We start from the raw sequence: 19,584 nt of genomic DNA, 5'->3' as shown, positions 1-19,584 counted from the left end.
TTTAGAATCAGGTCTTAATGGTTTAGTCATGCTTTCAAACTCCTTGGAGTGATTGTAATCTGTGGGAAGAACGCGACTTTGATGTCTCTCTCTCTCTCTCTCTCTCTCTCTCTCTCTCTCTCTCAGAAAGCGGACATAGCCGTGGCTCCATTGACCATCACCCTGGTGCGTGAGGAGGTGATCGATTTCTCCAAGCCCTTCATGTCCCTGGGAATCTCCATCATGATCAAGAAACCTCAGAAGTCCAAGCCAGGAGTGTTCTCCTTCCTGGACCCGCTGGCCTACGAGATCTGGATGTGCATCGTGTTCGCTTACATAGGAGTCAGTGTTGTCCTCTTTCTGGTGAGTAGAGCTGTGGAAAAAGTACTCACATTTATTTTACTTAAGCAAAGGTACCAATACTGCAATTTAGAAGTACTATGTTACAGTAGTAAAAGTTCTAAATTCGGACCATGCCGAAACCGTCCCTTTTAGTAAAATGTGTGTGACCTACAGTAGTACAGTAGCTCGTATCCTCTGGTACTCATTAAACAGAAGTTTCAGAAGTTTTCAAATGTATAAAATGTCAAAGAGTATTGAAAATTGGAAATACCAGAGTAATGTAAAGTTACCAAAAATGTGTACTCAAGTACAATACTTGAGTAAGTGTACTTACTTTACACCACCGATATTTGCTGGCGGCAGTGGATCAGGGGTAGAGTGGCCGGATGGGAACCGTGAGTTTCCCAGTTCGATCCCGGGCTCCCCCAGAGTTAGTGTCGAAGTGTCCTTGAGCAAGATGCTCAAGGACACTTGCTCCCGATGTGCAGGTTGGTGCCTTGCATGGTTTCCTCTGCCATTGGTGTGTGAATGTGTGTTTGTGACCTGGTGAATGTAATGCACGATCTATGTAAAGCGCCTTAGATAAATGTGCTATATACAGTAAATGCACCATTTACCATTTTCCGCATTGCCGGTTCCCAGGTGTCCCGATTCAGTCCGTACGAGTGGCAGCTGGAGGAGCCGGAGGACGGCGCGTTGCCGTTGACGACAGAATCCACTAATGAGTTTGGGATCTTCAACTCTCTGTGGTTCTCATTGGGCGCCTTCATGAGACAGGGCTGTGACATCTCACCAAGGTTGGTTTTCATTGGGCGCCTTCATGAGACAGGGCTGTGACATCTCACCAAGGTTGGTTTTCATTGGGCGCCTTGATGAGACAGGGCTGTGACATCTCACCAAGGTTGGTTTTCATTGGGCGCCTTCATGAGACAGGGCTGTGACATCTCACCAAGGTTGGTTTTCATTGGGCGCCTTGATGAGACAGGGCTGTGACATCTCACCAAGGTTGGTTCTCATTGGGCGCCTTCATGAGACAGGGCTGTGACATCTCACCAAGGTTGGTTCTCATTGGGCGCCTTGATGAGACAGGGCTGTGACATCTCACCAAGGTTGGTTTTCATTGGGCGCCTTCATGAGACAGGGCTGTGACATCTCACCAAGGTTGGTTTTCATTGGGCGCCTTCATGAGACAGGGCTGTGACATCTCACCAAGGTTGGTTCTCATTGGGCGCCTTGATGAGACAGGGCTGTGACATCTCACCAAGGTTGGTTCTCATTGGGCGCCTTCATGAGACAGGGCTGTGACATCTCACCAAGGTTGGTTTTCATTGGGCGCCTTCATGAGACAGGGCTGTGACATCTCACCAAGGTTGGTTTTCATTGGGCGCCTTCATGAGACAGGGCTGTGACATCTCACCAAGGTTGGTTTTCATTGGGCGCCTTGATGAGACAGGGCTGTGACATCTCACCAAGGTTGGTTTTCATTGGGCGCCTTCATGAGACAGGGCTGTGACATCTCACCAAGGTTGGTTTTCATTGGGCGCCTTCATGAGACAGGGCTGTGACATCTCACCAAGGTTGGCTCTCATTGGGTGCCTTCATGAGACAGGGCTGTGACATCTCACCAAGGTTGGTTTTCATTGGGCGCCTTGATGAGACAGGGCTGTGACATCTCACCAAGGTTGGTTTTCATTGGGCGCTTTCATGAGACAGGGCTGTGACATCTCACCAAGGTTGGTTTTCATTGGGCGCCTTCATGAGACAGGGCTGTGACATCTCACCAAGGTTGGTTTTCATTGGGCGCCTTCATGAGACAGGGCTGTGACATCTCACCAAGGTTGGTTTTCATTGGGCGCCTTCATGAGACAGGGCTGTGACATCTCACCAAGGTTGGCTCTCATTGGGTGCCTTCATGAGACAGGGCTGTGACATCTCACCAAGGTTGGCTCTCATTGGGTGCCTTCATGAGACAGGGCTGTGACATCTCACCAAGGTTGGCATAGCAACGCTTGCTAATAAGCTGTCCTAACTTAAGTATCTAGGCCAGTAGTTTTCAACCAGTGGTCTGGGGACCACCAGTGGTACCACATTAATTCACCATATTCACACAGCGGCCATCTTGCCATTAACCCTTGGCCTACAATTCACGGAAAAAACGGAATTAATCGAAAAATCTAAACCTCCCGTTAACGGAAAAAACGGAATGACAATCAATATCAGTTATCGCGGGGTCAAAAGAGCAAAAATTAATATTTTTTCGCTAATATCACTAATGTTGGATGTAATTTACCAAAAAATGGCCGAAATCCGCGTGATCTTGCGCTATCGTGCACGCGCGCCGTCTCTATGTGCGTCGGTGTAAAAAATGTGATATTTTGCGATCTTTTGGGGTTGATTTGAGGTTAATTTGACTTAGTTATGAAAAATATAGCATTAGCTTAGCAATCCGGACCAGCCAAGCTATTGCCTAGGGTCAAAATACTACAGGATGTTGTTGATCGTTGAACCGGAAGTGACTTAAGAAGATCCGTCTATTTTAGCCAAAATCAGCATAATGGTGCTTTCCCGCCATCTGGTGGCGATTTGAGAGAATACATTTGCAATGAATGAAAAAAAAGAAAACATCTCTTCAATCCACCTTGTATGTTAAAACGATGAATTAAAAATATGCCAATTTGTTACCCAAACAAAAAAATTGGGACTGGTAGTCCAAGGGTTAAGTTAAGGAGGGAGTACAGTAACTAAATAATGTCATGTTTGCTGCCCTCGGGTGTTCCAATTTGAAGATAGCGGATCTACAAGCTCGAAACACGTTGTGAGCTTTAGCCTCACGTGGCCAGACTATACCCGCCCAGGGCTTTTCTTTTTTTGCAGATTCGCGAGGCTATTGTAGATCTGCTATTTTCATGGCTAAAATTAAATTGAATTTTATCAATCAAAAGACTATCGAAATCTAAAATTGCTGTCAAAATCAACACTGGTTCTATTATGTTTACCACCATGTCTCATTGTCTCTGTAGGTCTCTGTCAGGGCGTATGTTTACCACCATGTCTCATTGTCTCTGTAGGTCTCTGTCAGGGCGTATCGTAGGAGGCGTGTGGTGGTTCTTCACACTGATCATCATCTCGTCCTACACTGCTAACCTAGCAGCCTTCCTCACAGTGGAGAGGATGGTGTCGCCCATAGAGAGCGCTGAGGACCTGGCCAAGCAGACCGAGATAGCATACGGAACGCTGGACTCTGGTTCCACCAAGGAGTTCTTCAGGGTAAGAATCGCTGAGCCTGTCTCAGTTATTGCTTGATTCCTGATTGACACACAATCTTATTCATAATCTCATTCATCCATTTCATTTGATGTAGGCCTTGTCTTGTGTTAAAATAAGTTCCATCATGTATCATCCATTTGTGGTTGTGTATATGTCTGTAAACATAGTTACTTTCTCTACTCCTGTCGTTCAGCGTGTAACCGCGTCTCTCTGACTCTCCCTTTTTGCCAACGACGCGTCCAGCGCTCCAAGATCGCCCTGTTCGACAAGATGTGGCAGTACATGAAGTCTGCCGAGCCGTCCCCGTTCGTCAAGAAGACGGCGGAGGGCGTGCTGCGCGTGCGCAAGTCCAAGGGCAAGTACGCCTACCTGCTGGAGTCCACCATGAACGAGTACATCGAGCAGCGCAAGCCCTGCGACACCATGAAAGTGGGCGGCAACCTGGACTCCAAGGGCTACGGCATCGCCACGCCCAAAGGATCCCCATTAAGGTGGGTGGATCAGTATAACAATGTGCTGCCAAAACCACCCTGCAAAGCCGTGCCCTATTCACACTGTACTAGCATACCGCCTAGCATATACCTATAGTCTATGCCTGGCTGCATTCACCCTATTCACACTGTACTATACCTATAGTCTATGAAAGTCTAAAAAAATTGGGTGGGAAATGACATTCTAAACGTATAGTAATCAAGCAAAAATACTAACAAAAAAATAGCTTTTTTTCCCCTGATTGGCGGAGAATAAAAAAAAGTTCATTGATCAAACAAAACAAAACAAAAAAAAGCCTTTTCTAATTGGACAAAAAATAGTTTAGTCCTCAAGCTATACATTGTGCTCCTTCTAATTTGAAGAAAAATCTAACAAACACTCAAACAGCACGTTTCTCGAATAGGTAGTTAATGAGTTAATGACGGAACACATTTTGCATGCTCAGAAGCGAGGCGTGAAACTACCTCGTTAGTCAGCTAGCCTGGAGTAGGCAAGTAGAGAATGTAAGATATTCTCTGGCCAGGTAATTAAACTGTAATTAATGGTAATGAATCATTTTGGGGTTTTTTTAACCCATTCTGACCGGGCACCCATTTTGGTGTTAGCATCATGTTATGCTTTATCTATTGAAAAATAGCAGATCTACAAGCTCATATCGCGCCACCGAGTGGCGCGATACGAGCTTGTAGGTCTGCTATTTTTGAAAAATCGAAGAATTTTTAGAATCTGATCTCAGGTCAGAATGGGTTCATCAGGACCAGTGTGTGTCCGGCGGAAACCTCGTATGAATCTGATCTCAGGTCAGAATGGGTTAAAGACAAGGTGCCTTCCCATAAATGTGACAGGTCGCTCATGGGAATGTGCCATCATTTGTCCACGAGTTGCCGGTCAAACGTTTCACCGGCTTGGGCCGAGTACGAGGACTAGGACTATTAGCCAAAGGATGCTATGGGGAGTGTGGCCAGCAGGGGGGGTAGTAACCGCCAGTCACCAGTAAGGTGTCAGAGCAGCGGGTGGTGTCGTATGTGAGGGTGCAGGATGGGGCATGGTGGTTGTTATAGTTATCCACCTACCCTGATGATCTCTGCGTCACGCCGGTTTGTATCTCATTGTTACCATGGGTACCACCTCTGCTCAACCAAGCAAGTGGTGGTCGCCATGACTACGGGTCTGTTTAGTTTAGTTAGGGGAGTTCCTTAAGGGGTTGCACTTCAAGAAGCAGCTCACCCCGTCCCCAAGAGTGTTTGTTGACTGGCTGGAAATGGAAGACTTGCTCTCGGTCTCCGCTGGGCGGGTATTGTAGTGCGGTGGTTCTCAAAACCTTTTCATGTCAAGGACCCCCAAATTAATATAAGTATATATACCCCAATTAATATAAGTATATATATAATATACCCCATCTGAAAATATGTTTTTTTAAACATTCCAAAATGGTCTGTTTTTTCAGTAGCAGATCTACAAGCTCACATACAGTGCATTGAATCGCCATATTGTGAGCTTGTAGATCTGCTTTTTTTTGAACAGCCGTTTTACTGAAGTAATTAAATTGATTTTGACGATTATATTAAAGTAACTAAGTACATTTAATCAAGTACTGTACATTTTTAGGTACTTTTACTTTACTGGAATATTTACAATTTACAACACTTTTATTTCTATGCCACTACATCTCAAATCCAAATATTGTACTTTTACTCCACTACATTTATTTGTACACTTTAGTTACTATTTACTTTGTAGATTTAGGTTACAAAACATGCACTGACCACTTCATTTCGGCCATTTGAAAATAGCCGATCTACGAGCTCACATGCGTCGCAATGTGACCCATTGTGAGCTATTTTCAAAAGATTTGTATACTGTACATTTGGAAACTTGAAATAGGACATTCTGCATAAAGAGTACTTTTACTTTTGGTACTCCCAAAGTACCAAAGTACCAGTAAGAATTACAGGAATTTTACTTGTAACAGAGTATTTCCATATTGCAGTGTTTATACTTTTAACTTAAGTAAAAAATGTGACACCACACTGAGAACCACTGCAATAGGAGGGGAAGCATGTCTTTTAAGTCTAGGGGGCTGAAACTATAGATCCAGTTTGGCACTTTGGATTTACTCAAATCTCACAAATCAAAACAGATTATGTAGGAGAGACATGCCCAATCCAACAGGCCCAAGGAAATGGAAACGGAAACAAAATTCAGAAAGTATGATGATGTTGGGTGAGAACTGACTCTTGAAGGTTTCAGAGGAGTTGTGACTAAGTCATAGTTAGACGGGGTTTCATGTGAATGTTTTGAGTGTGAGACACAATCATTTTCATCGTCAATAGTATTGCTTAACAAGCAATCATTAACGTCATGAATACGGATTACTAAAATGCATTAATGTGGAGAGAAGCCAAGTGCAATTGGTGTGTGAAATTGAAGATTGTGGCTCAAACTCGCACCGTGTGTGTGTGTGTGTGTGTGTGTGTGTGTGTGTGTGTGTGTGTGTGTGTGTGTGTGTGTGTGTGTGTGTGTGTGTGTGTGTGTGTGTGTGTGTGTGTGTGTGTGTGTGTGTGTGTGTGTGTGTGTGTGTGTGTGTGTGTGTGCGCGTGCGCTGTCTTTGAGTTTGTCTTCTCACTGTTTTGTTCTGTCTTTCAGCTAACTTGACTGATGCCTGCCTGTCCGTGTCTATCTGTCTGTCTGTCTGTGCATGTCTCTCTTATTGATGTGTCTGCCTCTATGTCTATGTCTCTCTCTCTTCTCTCTCTCTCTCTCTGTCCTGGTCTGTCTGGCTGGTAGGCTGGCTGCTGGCCGGCTGTCTCGACTACTGTGTATCCCTGTCAATTAATGTGCTCTCTCTCTCCTCTCTCATTCTCTCTCCTCACTCCTCTCATCTCTCTCTCTCTCTTCTCTCTCTCTCTCTCTCTCTCTCTCTCTCCTCTCTCTCTCTCTCTCTTCTCTTCTCTCCTCTCTCTCTCCTCTCTCTCACTCTTCTTCTCTCTCCTCTCTCTCTCTCTCTATCTCTCTCTCTCTCTACTCTCTCTCTCTCTCTCTTCTCTCTCTCCTCTCTCTCTCTCTCTCTCTCTCTCACTATCTCTCTCTCTACTCGTGTGTGTCTCTGTCTCTGTAAAGATGATATAATAACAGCACAGCAACTAATTAATTTGATCACTTCACAGTTGGTTATAATTTGTCACTGAACTGGTTTGGTATGATGAGACTGTTGTGTATCACATTATGCACTGAATATGCTTTCACATGGTAGAACCAGCTACTGTACATGGAGTTCTGTCAAAGCAATTGCCAATCATATCATATTCTAATAACCATTTGAACTTGCCACTGAATCCTCCACTGGGAACATACTGCACATTATGAACATACTGCACATTATGAAAACATACTGCACATTATGAACATACTGCACATTATGAACATACTGCACATTATGAACATACTGCACATTATGAACATACTGCACATTATGAACATACTGCACATTATGAACATACTGCACAATTATGAACATACTGCACATTATGAACATACTGCACATTATGAACATACTGCACATTATGACATACTGCACATTATGAACATACTGCACATTATGAACATACTGCACATTATGAACATACTGCACATTATGAACATACTGCACATTATGAACATACTGCACATTATGAACATACTGCACATTATGAACATACTGCACATTATGAACATACTGCACATTATGAACATACTGCACATTATGAACATACTGCACATTATGAACATACTGCACATTATGAACATACTGCACATTATGAACATACTGCACATTATGAACATACTGCACATTATGAACATACTGCACATTATGAACATACTGCACATTATGAACATACTGCACATTATGAACATACTGCACATTATGAACATGCTGCACATTATGAACATACTGCACATTATGAACATACTGCACATTATGAACATACTGCACATTATGAACATACTGCACATTATGAACATACTGCACATTATGAACATACTGCACATTATGAACATACTGCACATTATGAACATACTGCACATTATGAACATACTGCACATTATGAACATGCTGCACATTATGAACATACTGCACATTATGAAAATCATGAAGGTGCTTTGGATACAAAACATCCACTATATCTGCTTCTACCATCTTCTTACTGTTATTTGATGTTATTGTTTTATTATATGATAACAATATTTTTTAATGACAATGCATTGAGAGCTGGGTCCAATTCGGTATACATCAACAAAGTGAACTTGAATCAAAAACTATCTTAGCATTAATAAATTGTCAATTATTCTTCTATACAAGAGAATAAATTGAAGTCGGAAGTTGCACTTTGTTGAATGCCAATCGAATTGAGCCCAGGCCTGTGTTATGACTGTGTTATTATAACTACATCACAGGATATTACATGTCTTATGCCCCAATGAGGTAGACATACATTGTTTGCATTTATATAGGCACACACATCATTGATTTCTCCCCTTTTCCACTCTGCCACAACATTCTTTAGCTCTTTTTAGAGAGAACGTTGACTGGGGTCCCCCAGGGCCCCAGCGTAGATCCCCTAGTAGATCCCTCCAGATCAAATAGCTTCGCCAGAAAAATAGACGGTTCTACTGTGAGGTTGTAGACCTGCTATTTTTGCTGCATTTCTGCCCAAAGAACAATGGCATGCGCTAATGTCGAAGGGGAGGGGGGGGTTGGGGGGGTGCAATACCTCCCTAGACTCTTGTTAGGGGAAAAGTTAGTGTGAAACTTTTAACAAACTAACATGTATGCCGGCAGTATCGGCTTCAGGCCTGCATTTGGCCGCAAGCCGAAAAAAGCATGATGGCTAATGGCCAATACAGCCTGGTATAATCTGACAGTATGATTGATTCTAAAGGCAGCACAGTGTCCTTACTGTACAACAGTATATGCTTATGGCTGATACCCAAAGACCCTGCAGAGCTGCTGCTTCCGAAATTAATGTAAAGTTAAAGTAATGCCACTTTTGTCAGGTCTCAAAGGAAAAATGCTTCAGTTTTAATCTTGGTGGCATAATTTGAGTCCCTAATGTGAATGCCTGAAAGGGGACAGTTTAATGTCAGTGGCGACATTATAGTGACATTAATCTCACACTATTATAGCAGTGGATGGATAGTGCTCAACTACTTACTGTACAGCGCCCCCCAGGGGTCAGAGGAGGATGTGTCGATAGTGTTGCCTCCAATCATTGTTATATTCTCGCTCACATTATGAATTGTTCCCTCAAACGACTAATTCATGCCCTTCGATTAGTTCAAAATCGGTGCCCTCAAATAAATAATAATCTATAAACTCCCGGACAGAAACCTCTTATCTCCATATGTTTACGTTGTGTTTTTCGGTACATTAACCCATTCTGACCCGGGCACCCATTTTGGTGTCAGCATCATGTTATGCTTTAGCTATTGAAAAATAGCAGATCTACAAGCTCATATCGCGCCACCGAGTGGCGCGATACGAGCTTGTAGGTCTGCTATTTTTTGAAAAATCGAAGAGCGACTGACATTTCTAGAATCTGATCTCAGGTCAGAATGGGTTAATCAGACCAGTGTGTGTCCAGTGGAAAACCTCGTATGAATCTGATCTCAGGTCAGAATGGGTTTAACGCCCTACTTGATCATACTTGGGCTTCACACAAAAGCATCAAAAGTAGCAGATCCACAAGCTCGAAACAATGTGTTTTGAACTACTTTTTCGACTTGAATTTGAAAAGTAACAGTTTTGGACATATGAGGTTTCCACCTGACAGTGACGATTCTCCACATGGCTGCTATGTTGAATATGTCAAAACAATAATAATAATAATAATAATAATAATAATAATCCACTGATACTTTTAAACACCATGGTTTCTGGTAGCTAGGTATGGGATGATGTGAAAATTACACGTCACAATTATTGTAGCAAAAGTAATTGCGATTGCGATTATTGTGATAATCAAAATACTTAAGTAGTCACAGAATATGTATCTCCACTGCGAGTTTAATCTACAAATTTGAGGCACAAGTTATACTAATTAAAGGACAATGACTAATAATTTGAGGGGACGGATTAATCAATCAATCAAGTAAATTAATTATCAAAATAATATCCTCTGACCCAGGTGGGGTTCCTGCACTCGCTATACTAACTGCTACTAAATCAATTGATTGTCAGTAAGAAAAAGAAAAAATAATAATGGCAACCCACTGTAGTGCTAATTATACATGTAACGCATTCTTGCTATTGGTTGTTTGCTTCTGCAGCTATTGATAACATTCTAATATTAACAGCCAGGGCAGTGGCAGTATTAGTGTTAGTTGTAGAGCTAATGCTAGCATGCTAATATTAACCATCCTTCATGCTGACATGGGCCATATGGGCACCACCTTCAAACTAATCCTAACAAGATAGCCATTGAAAGCCATCTAGCATGTGAACTAGCCTATATGCTACCATGCCAAACAACTTGGTGCCACCCATATTGGCTATGGGGGGGACATCTGAGTGTATATGCTAACAAGCTAATGGCCACTGTGTCTATTTAATTGTGGTAGCAGACAAAAGCCACTGAACCAGGCCTTGGTTGCCAGAGCTAAAGCTATTATGCTAACTGTTAATAGCCGCTGTGCTGAAATGTGTGCCTCTAGAACACACATGACGACCCTTAGCTAAGCACTTGGCTTAGGCTAATTGCTATTATGGTCCACAGCAGCAGTAGCCCTACGTGCTTAAGCTAATGCTAACAAGCTAACACTATTATGCTTTCTGCTAAGAGTCTTATCAGCTGTGTCACTCCTGTGTTTATTTTGCCCATTGAGCTTATGCTAGCACAATGGTTCTCAAAATGGGGCCCGGGGACCACCAGCTGTCCAAATGGAACATTACGGGCCTGCAACTCTGAGAGTGTGCAAATGGAACCACATGGCATTTGGGAGCATTTGTACACTCTCAGAATTACAGACTCTTTAAATAAACATTAAGGATTTTGCAGTGGTCCCAGAGATTAGAAAAAATAATATAAAATGGGGGTCTGTGGCCTACACTATAAAATATTCTGTGTTAATTTAACTCAGAGTGTACACATGGAACCCAATGGATCTGTGCTCGCTCAGCGTGCATTCTCGGCGTGTATTCCATTTGTACACTCTGAGCGTATTCTATTACTATCCACTTGGACCCTGTGGCAGTCCGCGGACCCCACATTGAGAAACAGCGTGCCAACACACGCCGCACTGCCTCCAAACTATCCAGCAGATTGCCTTTTTTTTGTACCACAAAAGGGGGAAAACCGGTATGGGCTAACGCTAACAAGCAAAGCAGCAAAGCGCTAACAGCCACTGTGTTTATGTAGAAACGCGGTGAACCTGGCGGTGTTAAAGTTGAACGAACAGGGCCTCCTCGACAAACTGAAAAACAAGTGGTGGTATGACAAGGGAGAGTGCGGCAGCGGAGGAGGGGAGAGCAAGGTTAATACACACACACACACACGCACGCACACACACGCACACACACACACACACACACACACACACACACACACACACTACGCTGAGTCAAACGCACACGTGCAGAGAGGTGTCATAGGTGACTTTTGGTAAAAAAGGGAAACCAGAGGAAGCAGCACAGTCGCAGTGCCTTTCAAAAACGTGCATACACACACACACACACACACGCACACACACATATGCATGCAATCACACACACACACACATACTCACTGAACAGCTGACATATAAACAAATATGTTTTCATAACTATTTGTGTTTATATGATCTTTATTTACGTGCAATGATTGATTGGTGGCTGTCTGGGTCATGTACCTTGTCATGAACTAGTCCAAATCTTGCTCCATTGTCCCTGTTGACGTCTGAGCAAGATTATCCCTCACCACCTGGTCTAGCTACATAGTGACAAGTTAAGTATACAACCCAAACCTCTACCAAGGTGTCATTGTGCTTTAATAGCCAGTTAATAACGGTATAACTGACGGTTATAAACCGTTAAAAATACATCATTAGTTGGTACTGCGATCTGTGCTGCCGTCCTCCCGCGATGCGCTGCAGCCCACCTGGTTGAGGTCAAGGTCGTTAAGGCAGGGACAGAGGTCAAAGAGAGGTCAGGTTCAGGTGACCTCAGACCAGATGGCAGCAGCAGCGCTTATCGCACCCCCCCCCCCCCCCCCACCCCAATCTTCCCTTACCCCCAAACCCCCTTCCCCTTATCTTGTCCAAATGAGAGTGATCGATTCAAAGGGTTTGTACAGCATTGTACCAAACTCTCTGTATCCATGGCTCTGGTCCAGAGCGCTGCCAAGTCTGACACAAAAAAACTAAAAAGCAGAAAGAGGCTTTTCACTGCGGCGTCTCTCACTCTCTCTGTCTCAGGGCTTAAGCAACGGGGCCCTTCTGTCCTCGACAAGCCAAACATCACAGCCCCATTCTGCAATATTTGCCTTATATCTTATGTGTATACTGTATGAAAATTGTGACAGTATAGCACAACAGAAATATAGCCTACAGTTAACGTTTACTCATGTTCATATATGAAGCACACAGACTCATACGCAAGTCCAGCGAGGCAACCCACAAGTCTCTATGACAAGCGGTTCAAGAGTTGTCAAAATGTAGGAATGGTCTTGCAAACAACTTTACCAAATGCATGCTTTCCCCGGGCCCTGCGCTAGTTCCCAGACCAGAGTTTTGATGCTTTCCCCGGGCCCTGCGCTAGTTCCCAGACCAGAGTTTTGAGAGTCGCTGCCCCTACTAATAACATAAGATAACATTGGTAATGATGTTATTTATGTTATTCCATTGAAGAGTGCCAGTAAACCTTGCCGTATTGAAACTGAATGAGCAAGGAACCCTAGACAAGATGAAAAACAAGTGGTGGTACGATAAAGGAGAGTGTGGAGGTGTCAAGGACTCTACCAGTAAGGTTAGTTCTATATGTGTGTGGAGGTACAAACACACTGTCTGTCTCTATGTCCAACACACAGCTGACACATGATTCATACACCATCATACATACCTACCGCCAAGGTTACTTTAGTTTTAAACTTTTCTTTATATAGTTTTTTCTTTTTTTTTACTTTGTTTTGACTTCATGTTTTCAATTTGTTTAGTTTTAATTCGGAATGTACTAGTGCGCATATTTATTGGCAATGTCTTCCTTAGTTTAAGTTGAGTATTCATCCATTCATTTGGCCTTTTGTTTTAGTGTTAGTTTTCTTTTTTTTATTGGAATATGGGATAAAAAGTACTACGTAATAAAAAAAGAATATCCCTATTTTGGGAACGTGATAGACAAACTTTCAAAAATCTTCAAACATAACCGATTTACAAGGTGCAAATTAATGCAGCAACACGCTATGTCTTTTTTGACAGCAGTATTTCAAATTACTAACCTTGGTTTCAGTATTTTCTCGTTTTTATTTCAGATAACTCACATCTCCAATTCTAGTTTCATTAGTTTCCGTTAACTATAATAACCTTGGTACGGGCGAGCCCGTCATATGATGGTGTATGAAGCACCACGGTTAGAACAAGAAGAGTTTGAAGGACTGTCCAGCAAAACTGCAAAACCAAGTCACTGCCTGCATGTCTGTCTATCTGAATGCACACAGTTAGCAGTTAGCACACCACTACCAACACAATGCACAGTTAGCAGTTAGCACACCACTACCAACACAATGCAAGGTTAGCACACCGCTACCAACACAATACACAGTTAGCACACCCGTCTACCACCACAGCACACAGTTAGCAGTTAGCACACCGCTACCAACACAATACACAGTTAGCACACCCGTCTACCACCACAGCACACAGTTAGCAGTTAGCACACCACTACCAACACAATACACCGTTAGCACACCCGTCTACCACCACAGCACACAGTTAGCAGTTAGCACACCACTACCAACACAATGCATAGTTAGCACACCAGTCTACCACCACAGCACACAGTTAGCAGTTAGCACACCACTACCAACACAATACACCGTTAGCACACCCGTCTACCACCACAGCACACAGTTAGCAGTTAGCACACCACTACCAACACAATACACCGTTAGCACACCCGTCTACCACCACAGCACACAGTTAGCAGTTAGCACACCACTACCAACACAATACACCGTTAGCACACCACTACCAACACAATGCACAGTTAGCACACCCGTCTACCACCACAGCACACAGTTAGCAGTTAGCACACCACTACCAACACAATACACCGTTAGCACACCCGTCTACCACCACAGCACACAGTTAGCAGTTAGCACACCACTACCAACACAATGCATAGTTAGCACACCAGTCTACCACCACAGCACACAGTTAGCAGTTAGCACACCACTACCAACACAATACACCGTTAGCACACCACTACCAACACAATACACAGTTAGCACACCCGTCTACCACCACAGCACACAGTTAGCAGTTAGCACACCACTACCAACACAATACACCGTTAGCACACCACTACCAACACAATACACAGTTAGCACACCCGTCTACCACCACAGCACACAGTTAGCAGTTAGCACACCGCTACCAACACAATACACAGTTAGCACACCCGTCTACCACCACAGCACACAGTTAGCAGTTAGCACACCACTACCAACACAATACACCGTTAGCACACCACTACCAACACAATACACAGTTAGCACACCTGTCTACCACCACAGCACACAGTTAGCATTTAGCACACCACTACCAACACAATACACAGTTAGAACACCAGTCTACCACCACAGCACACAGTTAGCAGTTAGCACACCGCTACCAACACAATACACAGTTAGCACACCCGTCTACCACCACAGCACACAGTTAGCAGTTAGCACACCACTACCAACACAATACACCGTTAGCACACCCGTCTACCACCACAGCACACAGTTAGCAGTTAGCACACCACTACCAACACAATGCATAGTTAGCACACCAGTCTACCACCACAGCACACAGTTAGCAGTTAGCACACCACTACCAACACAATACACCGTTAGCACACCACTACCAACACAATACACAGTTAGCACACCCGTCTACCACCACAGCACACAGTTAGCAGTTAGCACACCACTACCAACACAATACACCGTTAGCACACCACTACCAACACAATACACAGTTAGCACACCTGTCTACCACCACAGCACACAGTTAGCATTTAGCACACCACTACCAACACAATACACAGTTAGAACACCAGTCTACCACCACAGCACACAGTTAGCATTTAGCACACCACTACCAACAAAATGCATAGTTAGCACACCAGTCTACCACCACAGCACACAGTTAGCAGTTAGCACACCACTACCAACAAAATGCATAGTTAGCACACCAGTCTACCACCACAGCACACAGTTAGCATTTAGCACACCACTACCAACAAAATGCATAGTTAGCACACCAGTCTACCACCACAGCACACAGTTAGCAGTTAGTAGTTAGCACACCACTACCAAACCCTGTCCATGTTCATGTAGATAAGGTGGGAATTCAACCAGCAAATGTAATTTAAAAACAACGCCTGAAACACACTGTCTGTCTGTCTGTCTGTCTGTCTGTCTGTCTGTCTGTCTGTCTGTCTGTCTGTCTCTGTCTGTCTGTCTGTCTGTCTGTCTGTCTGTCTGTCTGTCTGTCTGTCTGTCTGTCTGTCTGTCTGTCTGTCTGTCTCACAATCATTGTTACTGTAGTTTGTAGCCTTGTTCCCAGTCTTTTCTCATCGCTGATACCTAATACATGAGTGTCTAAAGGGCGGGAATAATACTGTCATAATACTTCCCGCGGAAGTACATTATTTCATTTATTTTTGTCTTTCTTTGTTTCCCCCCATCCAACCACTACACTGGTAATGCACAGGGAATGTAAACAGTTCTATAAAACCTCAATGTAACTTCCTTGGAGCAGTACTTCCGCCAAATTCAAGTACTTCCATTTCAAGTACTTTACAGAGTTGAACGTAATCGATGCAGAAAGCGATAAGCAACGGAGGGTGAGTTTGTCCCTTACGTCGTCCGGAGCGACCCCCAATCCAACGCAACGCAAGCAGCGTTCCTCGACGCAAGCAGAGAAAAGTACCCCTGGCGACCTTTGGCAGCAGAGAGCAATGCTTTTCCTCCTCTTCTCTTTCTGAAAGAGGAAGGCATTTCCGCCGGACTCCTGGAGTTGTAAATGTAAACACAGAACGGCATGGATGGATCACAGAGAAACATGACATCATCGTTCGAAGCACAGTTTTGCAAACTCGTCAGTGATCATGCCCGAAACGGAATCCGCGGTCGCGGTGTTCCTCTCTGCGGCATTACCATGGAGAACAGAGTGTGTACATTACAAGCTCTGATACAGTAGTTGTGTATAGGGTTGTGTACATTACAAGCTCTGATACAGTAGTTGTGTATAGGGTTGTGTACATTACAAGCTCTGATACAGTAGTTGTGTACTGTATAGGGTTGCGACAAGACCCGCTCTGCAGCACGAGCGGGTCTTGCCTTTGGAATTAAGCTTCCATTTGGTGACAATTTGGCCGTTTTATAGACGCGACCTACGAACCGTGTTTTCTCAGCCTCTTCAGTTGTGTATAATTTGCATGATCTTGAAATCCCAGGAAGTGGTTTTGTTGACAGCCTGATAACTATAGCTAACCCCATCCTGGGACAGCTTCATAGTGTCACAGCTGCCCTCTAGTGGATGAATAGCTGATTGCATATTATAGACCCACGCAAGTCAACAATAGCGACGCAACTCATGCATGGGACTCTGTATGGATTAATAACCTTGCGTGCATTGTGTGTGTTTTCTTCGAGACACACATAAGGGTGCTCGGGGACCATTGTCTTGGAGGTTCAAACAACACATGCATCAGCATTTGCGATATCTTCTATGATAGCCACTTCCCCAGGTATGCTGTGCTCCCTGCCACTGCTAACCCTGGAGAATCAACCTCCTGCCACTGCTAACCCTGGAGAATCAACCTCCTGTCACTGCTGACCCTGGGGCATCAACCTCCTGTCACTGCTGACCCTGGAGAATCAACCTCCTGCCACTGCTAACCCTGGAGAATCAACCTCCTGTCACTGCTGACCCTGGAGAATCAACCTCCTGTCACTGCTGACCCTGGGGCATCAACCTCCTGTCACTGCTGACCCTGGGGCATCAACCTCCTGTCACTGCTGACCCTGGACAATCAACCTCCTGTCACTGCTGACCCTGGAGAATCAACCTCCTGTCACTGCTGACCCTGGAGAATCAACCTCCTGTCACTGCTGACCCTGGAGAATCAACCTCCTGTCACTGCTGACCCTGGAGAATCAACCTCCTGTCACTGCTGACCCTGGAGAATCAACCTCCTGTCACTGCTAACCCTGGAGAATCAACCTCCTGTCACTGCTGACCCTGGAGAATCAACCTCCTGTCACTGCTGACCCTGGAGAATCAACCTCCTGTCACTGCTGACCCTGGAGAATCAACCTCCTGCCACTGCTAACCCTGGAGAATCAACCTCCTGTCACTGCTGACCCTGGAGAATCAACCTCCTGTCACTGCTGACCCTGGGGCATCAACCTCCTGTCACTGCTGACCCTGGGGCATCAACCTCTTCTTGACAGCCATATCTATGGTTGTACCGATGACGATGTCATCGTCCATCGTCGGCGGCGATTGACAGCCATCAGCGATGGGTTAATTGCGACACACAGTGGCCAAACATGGGTCCCAACCCACTGTTTGGGAAACAGTGTGCTTCCCAATGCTTTGTTTACCTTTGGCATAAGCCTAGTCAGTCTAGATATTCTGCTATTGTTTTTCTCCATTCTGTAATCCAATGCAAATGAATGTAGAGTATCATATAGCATGGATTAAAGGGACATGTCACCGCTGGAGGAAACTGCAGTCACTCAATGCTAATAGTATTAATAATGTTAATAGTATTAATAACTGCAGTCACTCAATGTTAATAGTATTTGTAGTAGATAACAGTAGCACAATTTGAACCCCATGGCCAGGGTTGGACTGGATTGCTGAAATCCTACAATTACCATAATGCTTTGCTGCAGTGCTCTTGAGGAGGGGGGTTGGCCGGGCTGTTTTACTGAGACAACAAGCAGTCCAGGAAGAAAGTGAGACCAGTGTCTATGACATCACTGGCACTTTGAAATACACAACAACCCCAGGAAAGTGTTTCTTGTGTCCTAAACATCATTAAAATACGATCTGGTCTCAAAAGGGGTAATGTGGCCCTTCAATGGCCAGGGTGCCATCAAATAACTAGGCTTAGTGAATGTTAGGCAGGGTGCCATCAAATAACTAGGCTTAGTGAATGTTAGGCAGGGTGCCATCAAATAACTAGGCTTAGTGAATGTTAGGCAGGGTGCCATCAAATAACTAGGCTTAGTGAATGTTAGGCAGGGTGCCATCAAATAACTAGGCTTAGTGAATGTTAGGCAGGGTGCCATCAAATAACTAGGCTTAGTGAATGTTAGGCAGGGTGCCATCACATAACTAGGCTTAGTGAATGTTAGGCAGGGTGCCATCAAATAACTAGGCTTAGTGAATGTTAGGCAGGGTGCCATCAAATAACTAGGCTTAGTGAATGTTAGGCAGGGTGCCATCAAATAACTAGGCTTAGTGAATGTTAGGCAGGGTGCCATCAAATAACTAGGCTTAGTGAATGTTAGGCAGGGTGCCATCAAATAACTAGGCTTAGTGAATGTTAGGCAGGGTGCCATCAAATAACTAGGCTTAGTGAATGTTAGGCAGGGTGCCATCAAATAACTAGGCTTAGTGAATGTTAGGCAGGGTGCCATCAAATAACTAGGCTTAGTGAATGTTAGGCAGGGTGCCATCAAATAACTAGGCTTAGTGAATGTTAGGCAGGGTGCCATCACATAACTAGGCTTAGTGAATGTTAGGCAGGGTGCCATCAAATAACTAGGCTTAGTGAATGTTAGGCAGGGTGCCATCAAATAACTAGGCTTAGTGAATGTTAGGCAGGGTGCCATCAAATAACTAGGCTTAGTGAATGTTAGGCAGGGTGCCATCAAATAACTAGGCTTAGTGAATGTTAGGCAGGGTGCCATCAAATAACTAGGGCTTAGTGAATGTTAGGCGTCTCCGCCCGGTTGCCACGAAACTGCACGCATGCACACGTACTCTCTGGATGCCAGAGCAGAACCTCTACACCGATTCTTTTCCCCCTCCAGATCGGCCTGTTATAGCGCCCCAAATCTGGCAAATAGGCACAGAGTATCTCTTTAATCACGTGATCAACACGGATCTGTCCGATTTTCCATATTCCATCCTGACTGCCTGGCTAAAATTGGCTTCCAAAGTTTGTAGAATTGGTACGTCGAACGCAGAAACAATAATAGAGCAATAATCTTCACACTTCACACTAGAACAAGGAAGAAATGCCTCCCTTCTTCTAACACATCTTTGGAA

At 44.2% G+C, this 19,584-nt stretch overlaps 1 protein-coding gene across 1 annotated transcript in view; it reads left to right on the top strand.

Moving 5' to 3' along the window:
• LOC310858485 (glutamate receptor 2-like) overlaps positions 1-19,584 on the top strand; it is a 93,578-nt gene that overhangs the window by 57,702 nt on the left and 16,292 nt on the right. The window contains exons 12-16 of the mRNA XM_083764615.1: positions 127-342; positions 964-1,118; positions 3,390-3,588; positions 3,832-4,079; positions 11,475-11,589. Of these exons, the coding sequence (XP_083620741.1) occupies positions 127-342; positions 964-1,118; positions 3,390-3,588; positions 3,832-4,079; positions 11,475-11,589 (933 nt within the window). The remainder of the gene's footprint in view (positions 1-126; positions 343-963; positions 1,119-3,389; positions 3,589-3,831; positions 4,080-11,474; positions 11,590-19,584) is intronic.

Source organism: Protomyctophum parallelum (genome assembly GCF_964188405.1).
Source record: "Protomyctophum parallelum genome assembly, chromosome: 5".
NCBI classification, from domain to species: Eukaryota; Metazoa; Chordata; class Actinopteri; order Myctophiformes; family Myctophidae; genus Protomyctophum; species Protomyctophum parallelum.
This window is presented reverse-complemented; position numbering and strand designations above follow the sequence as displayed.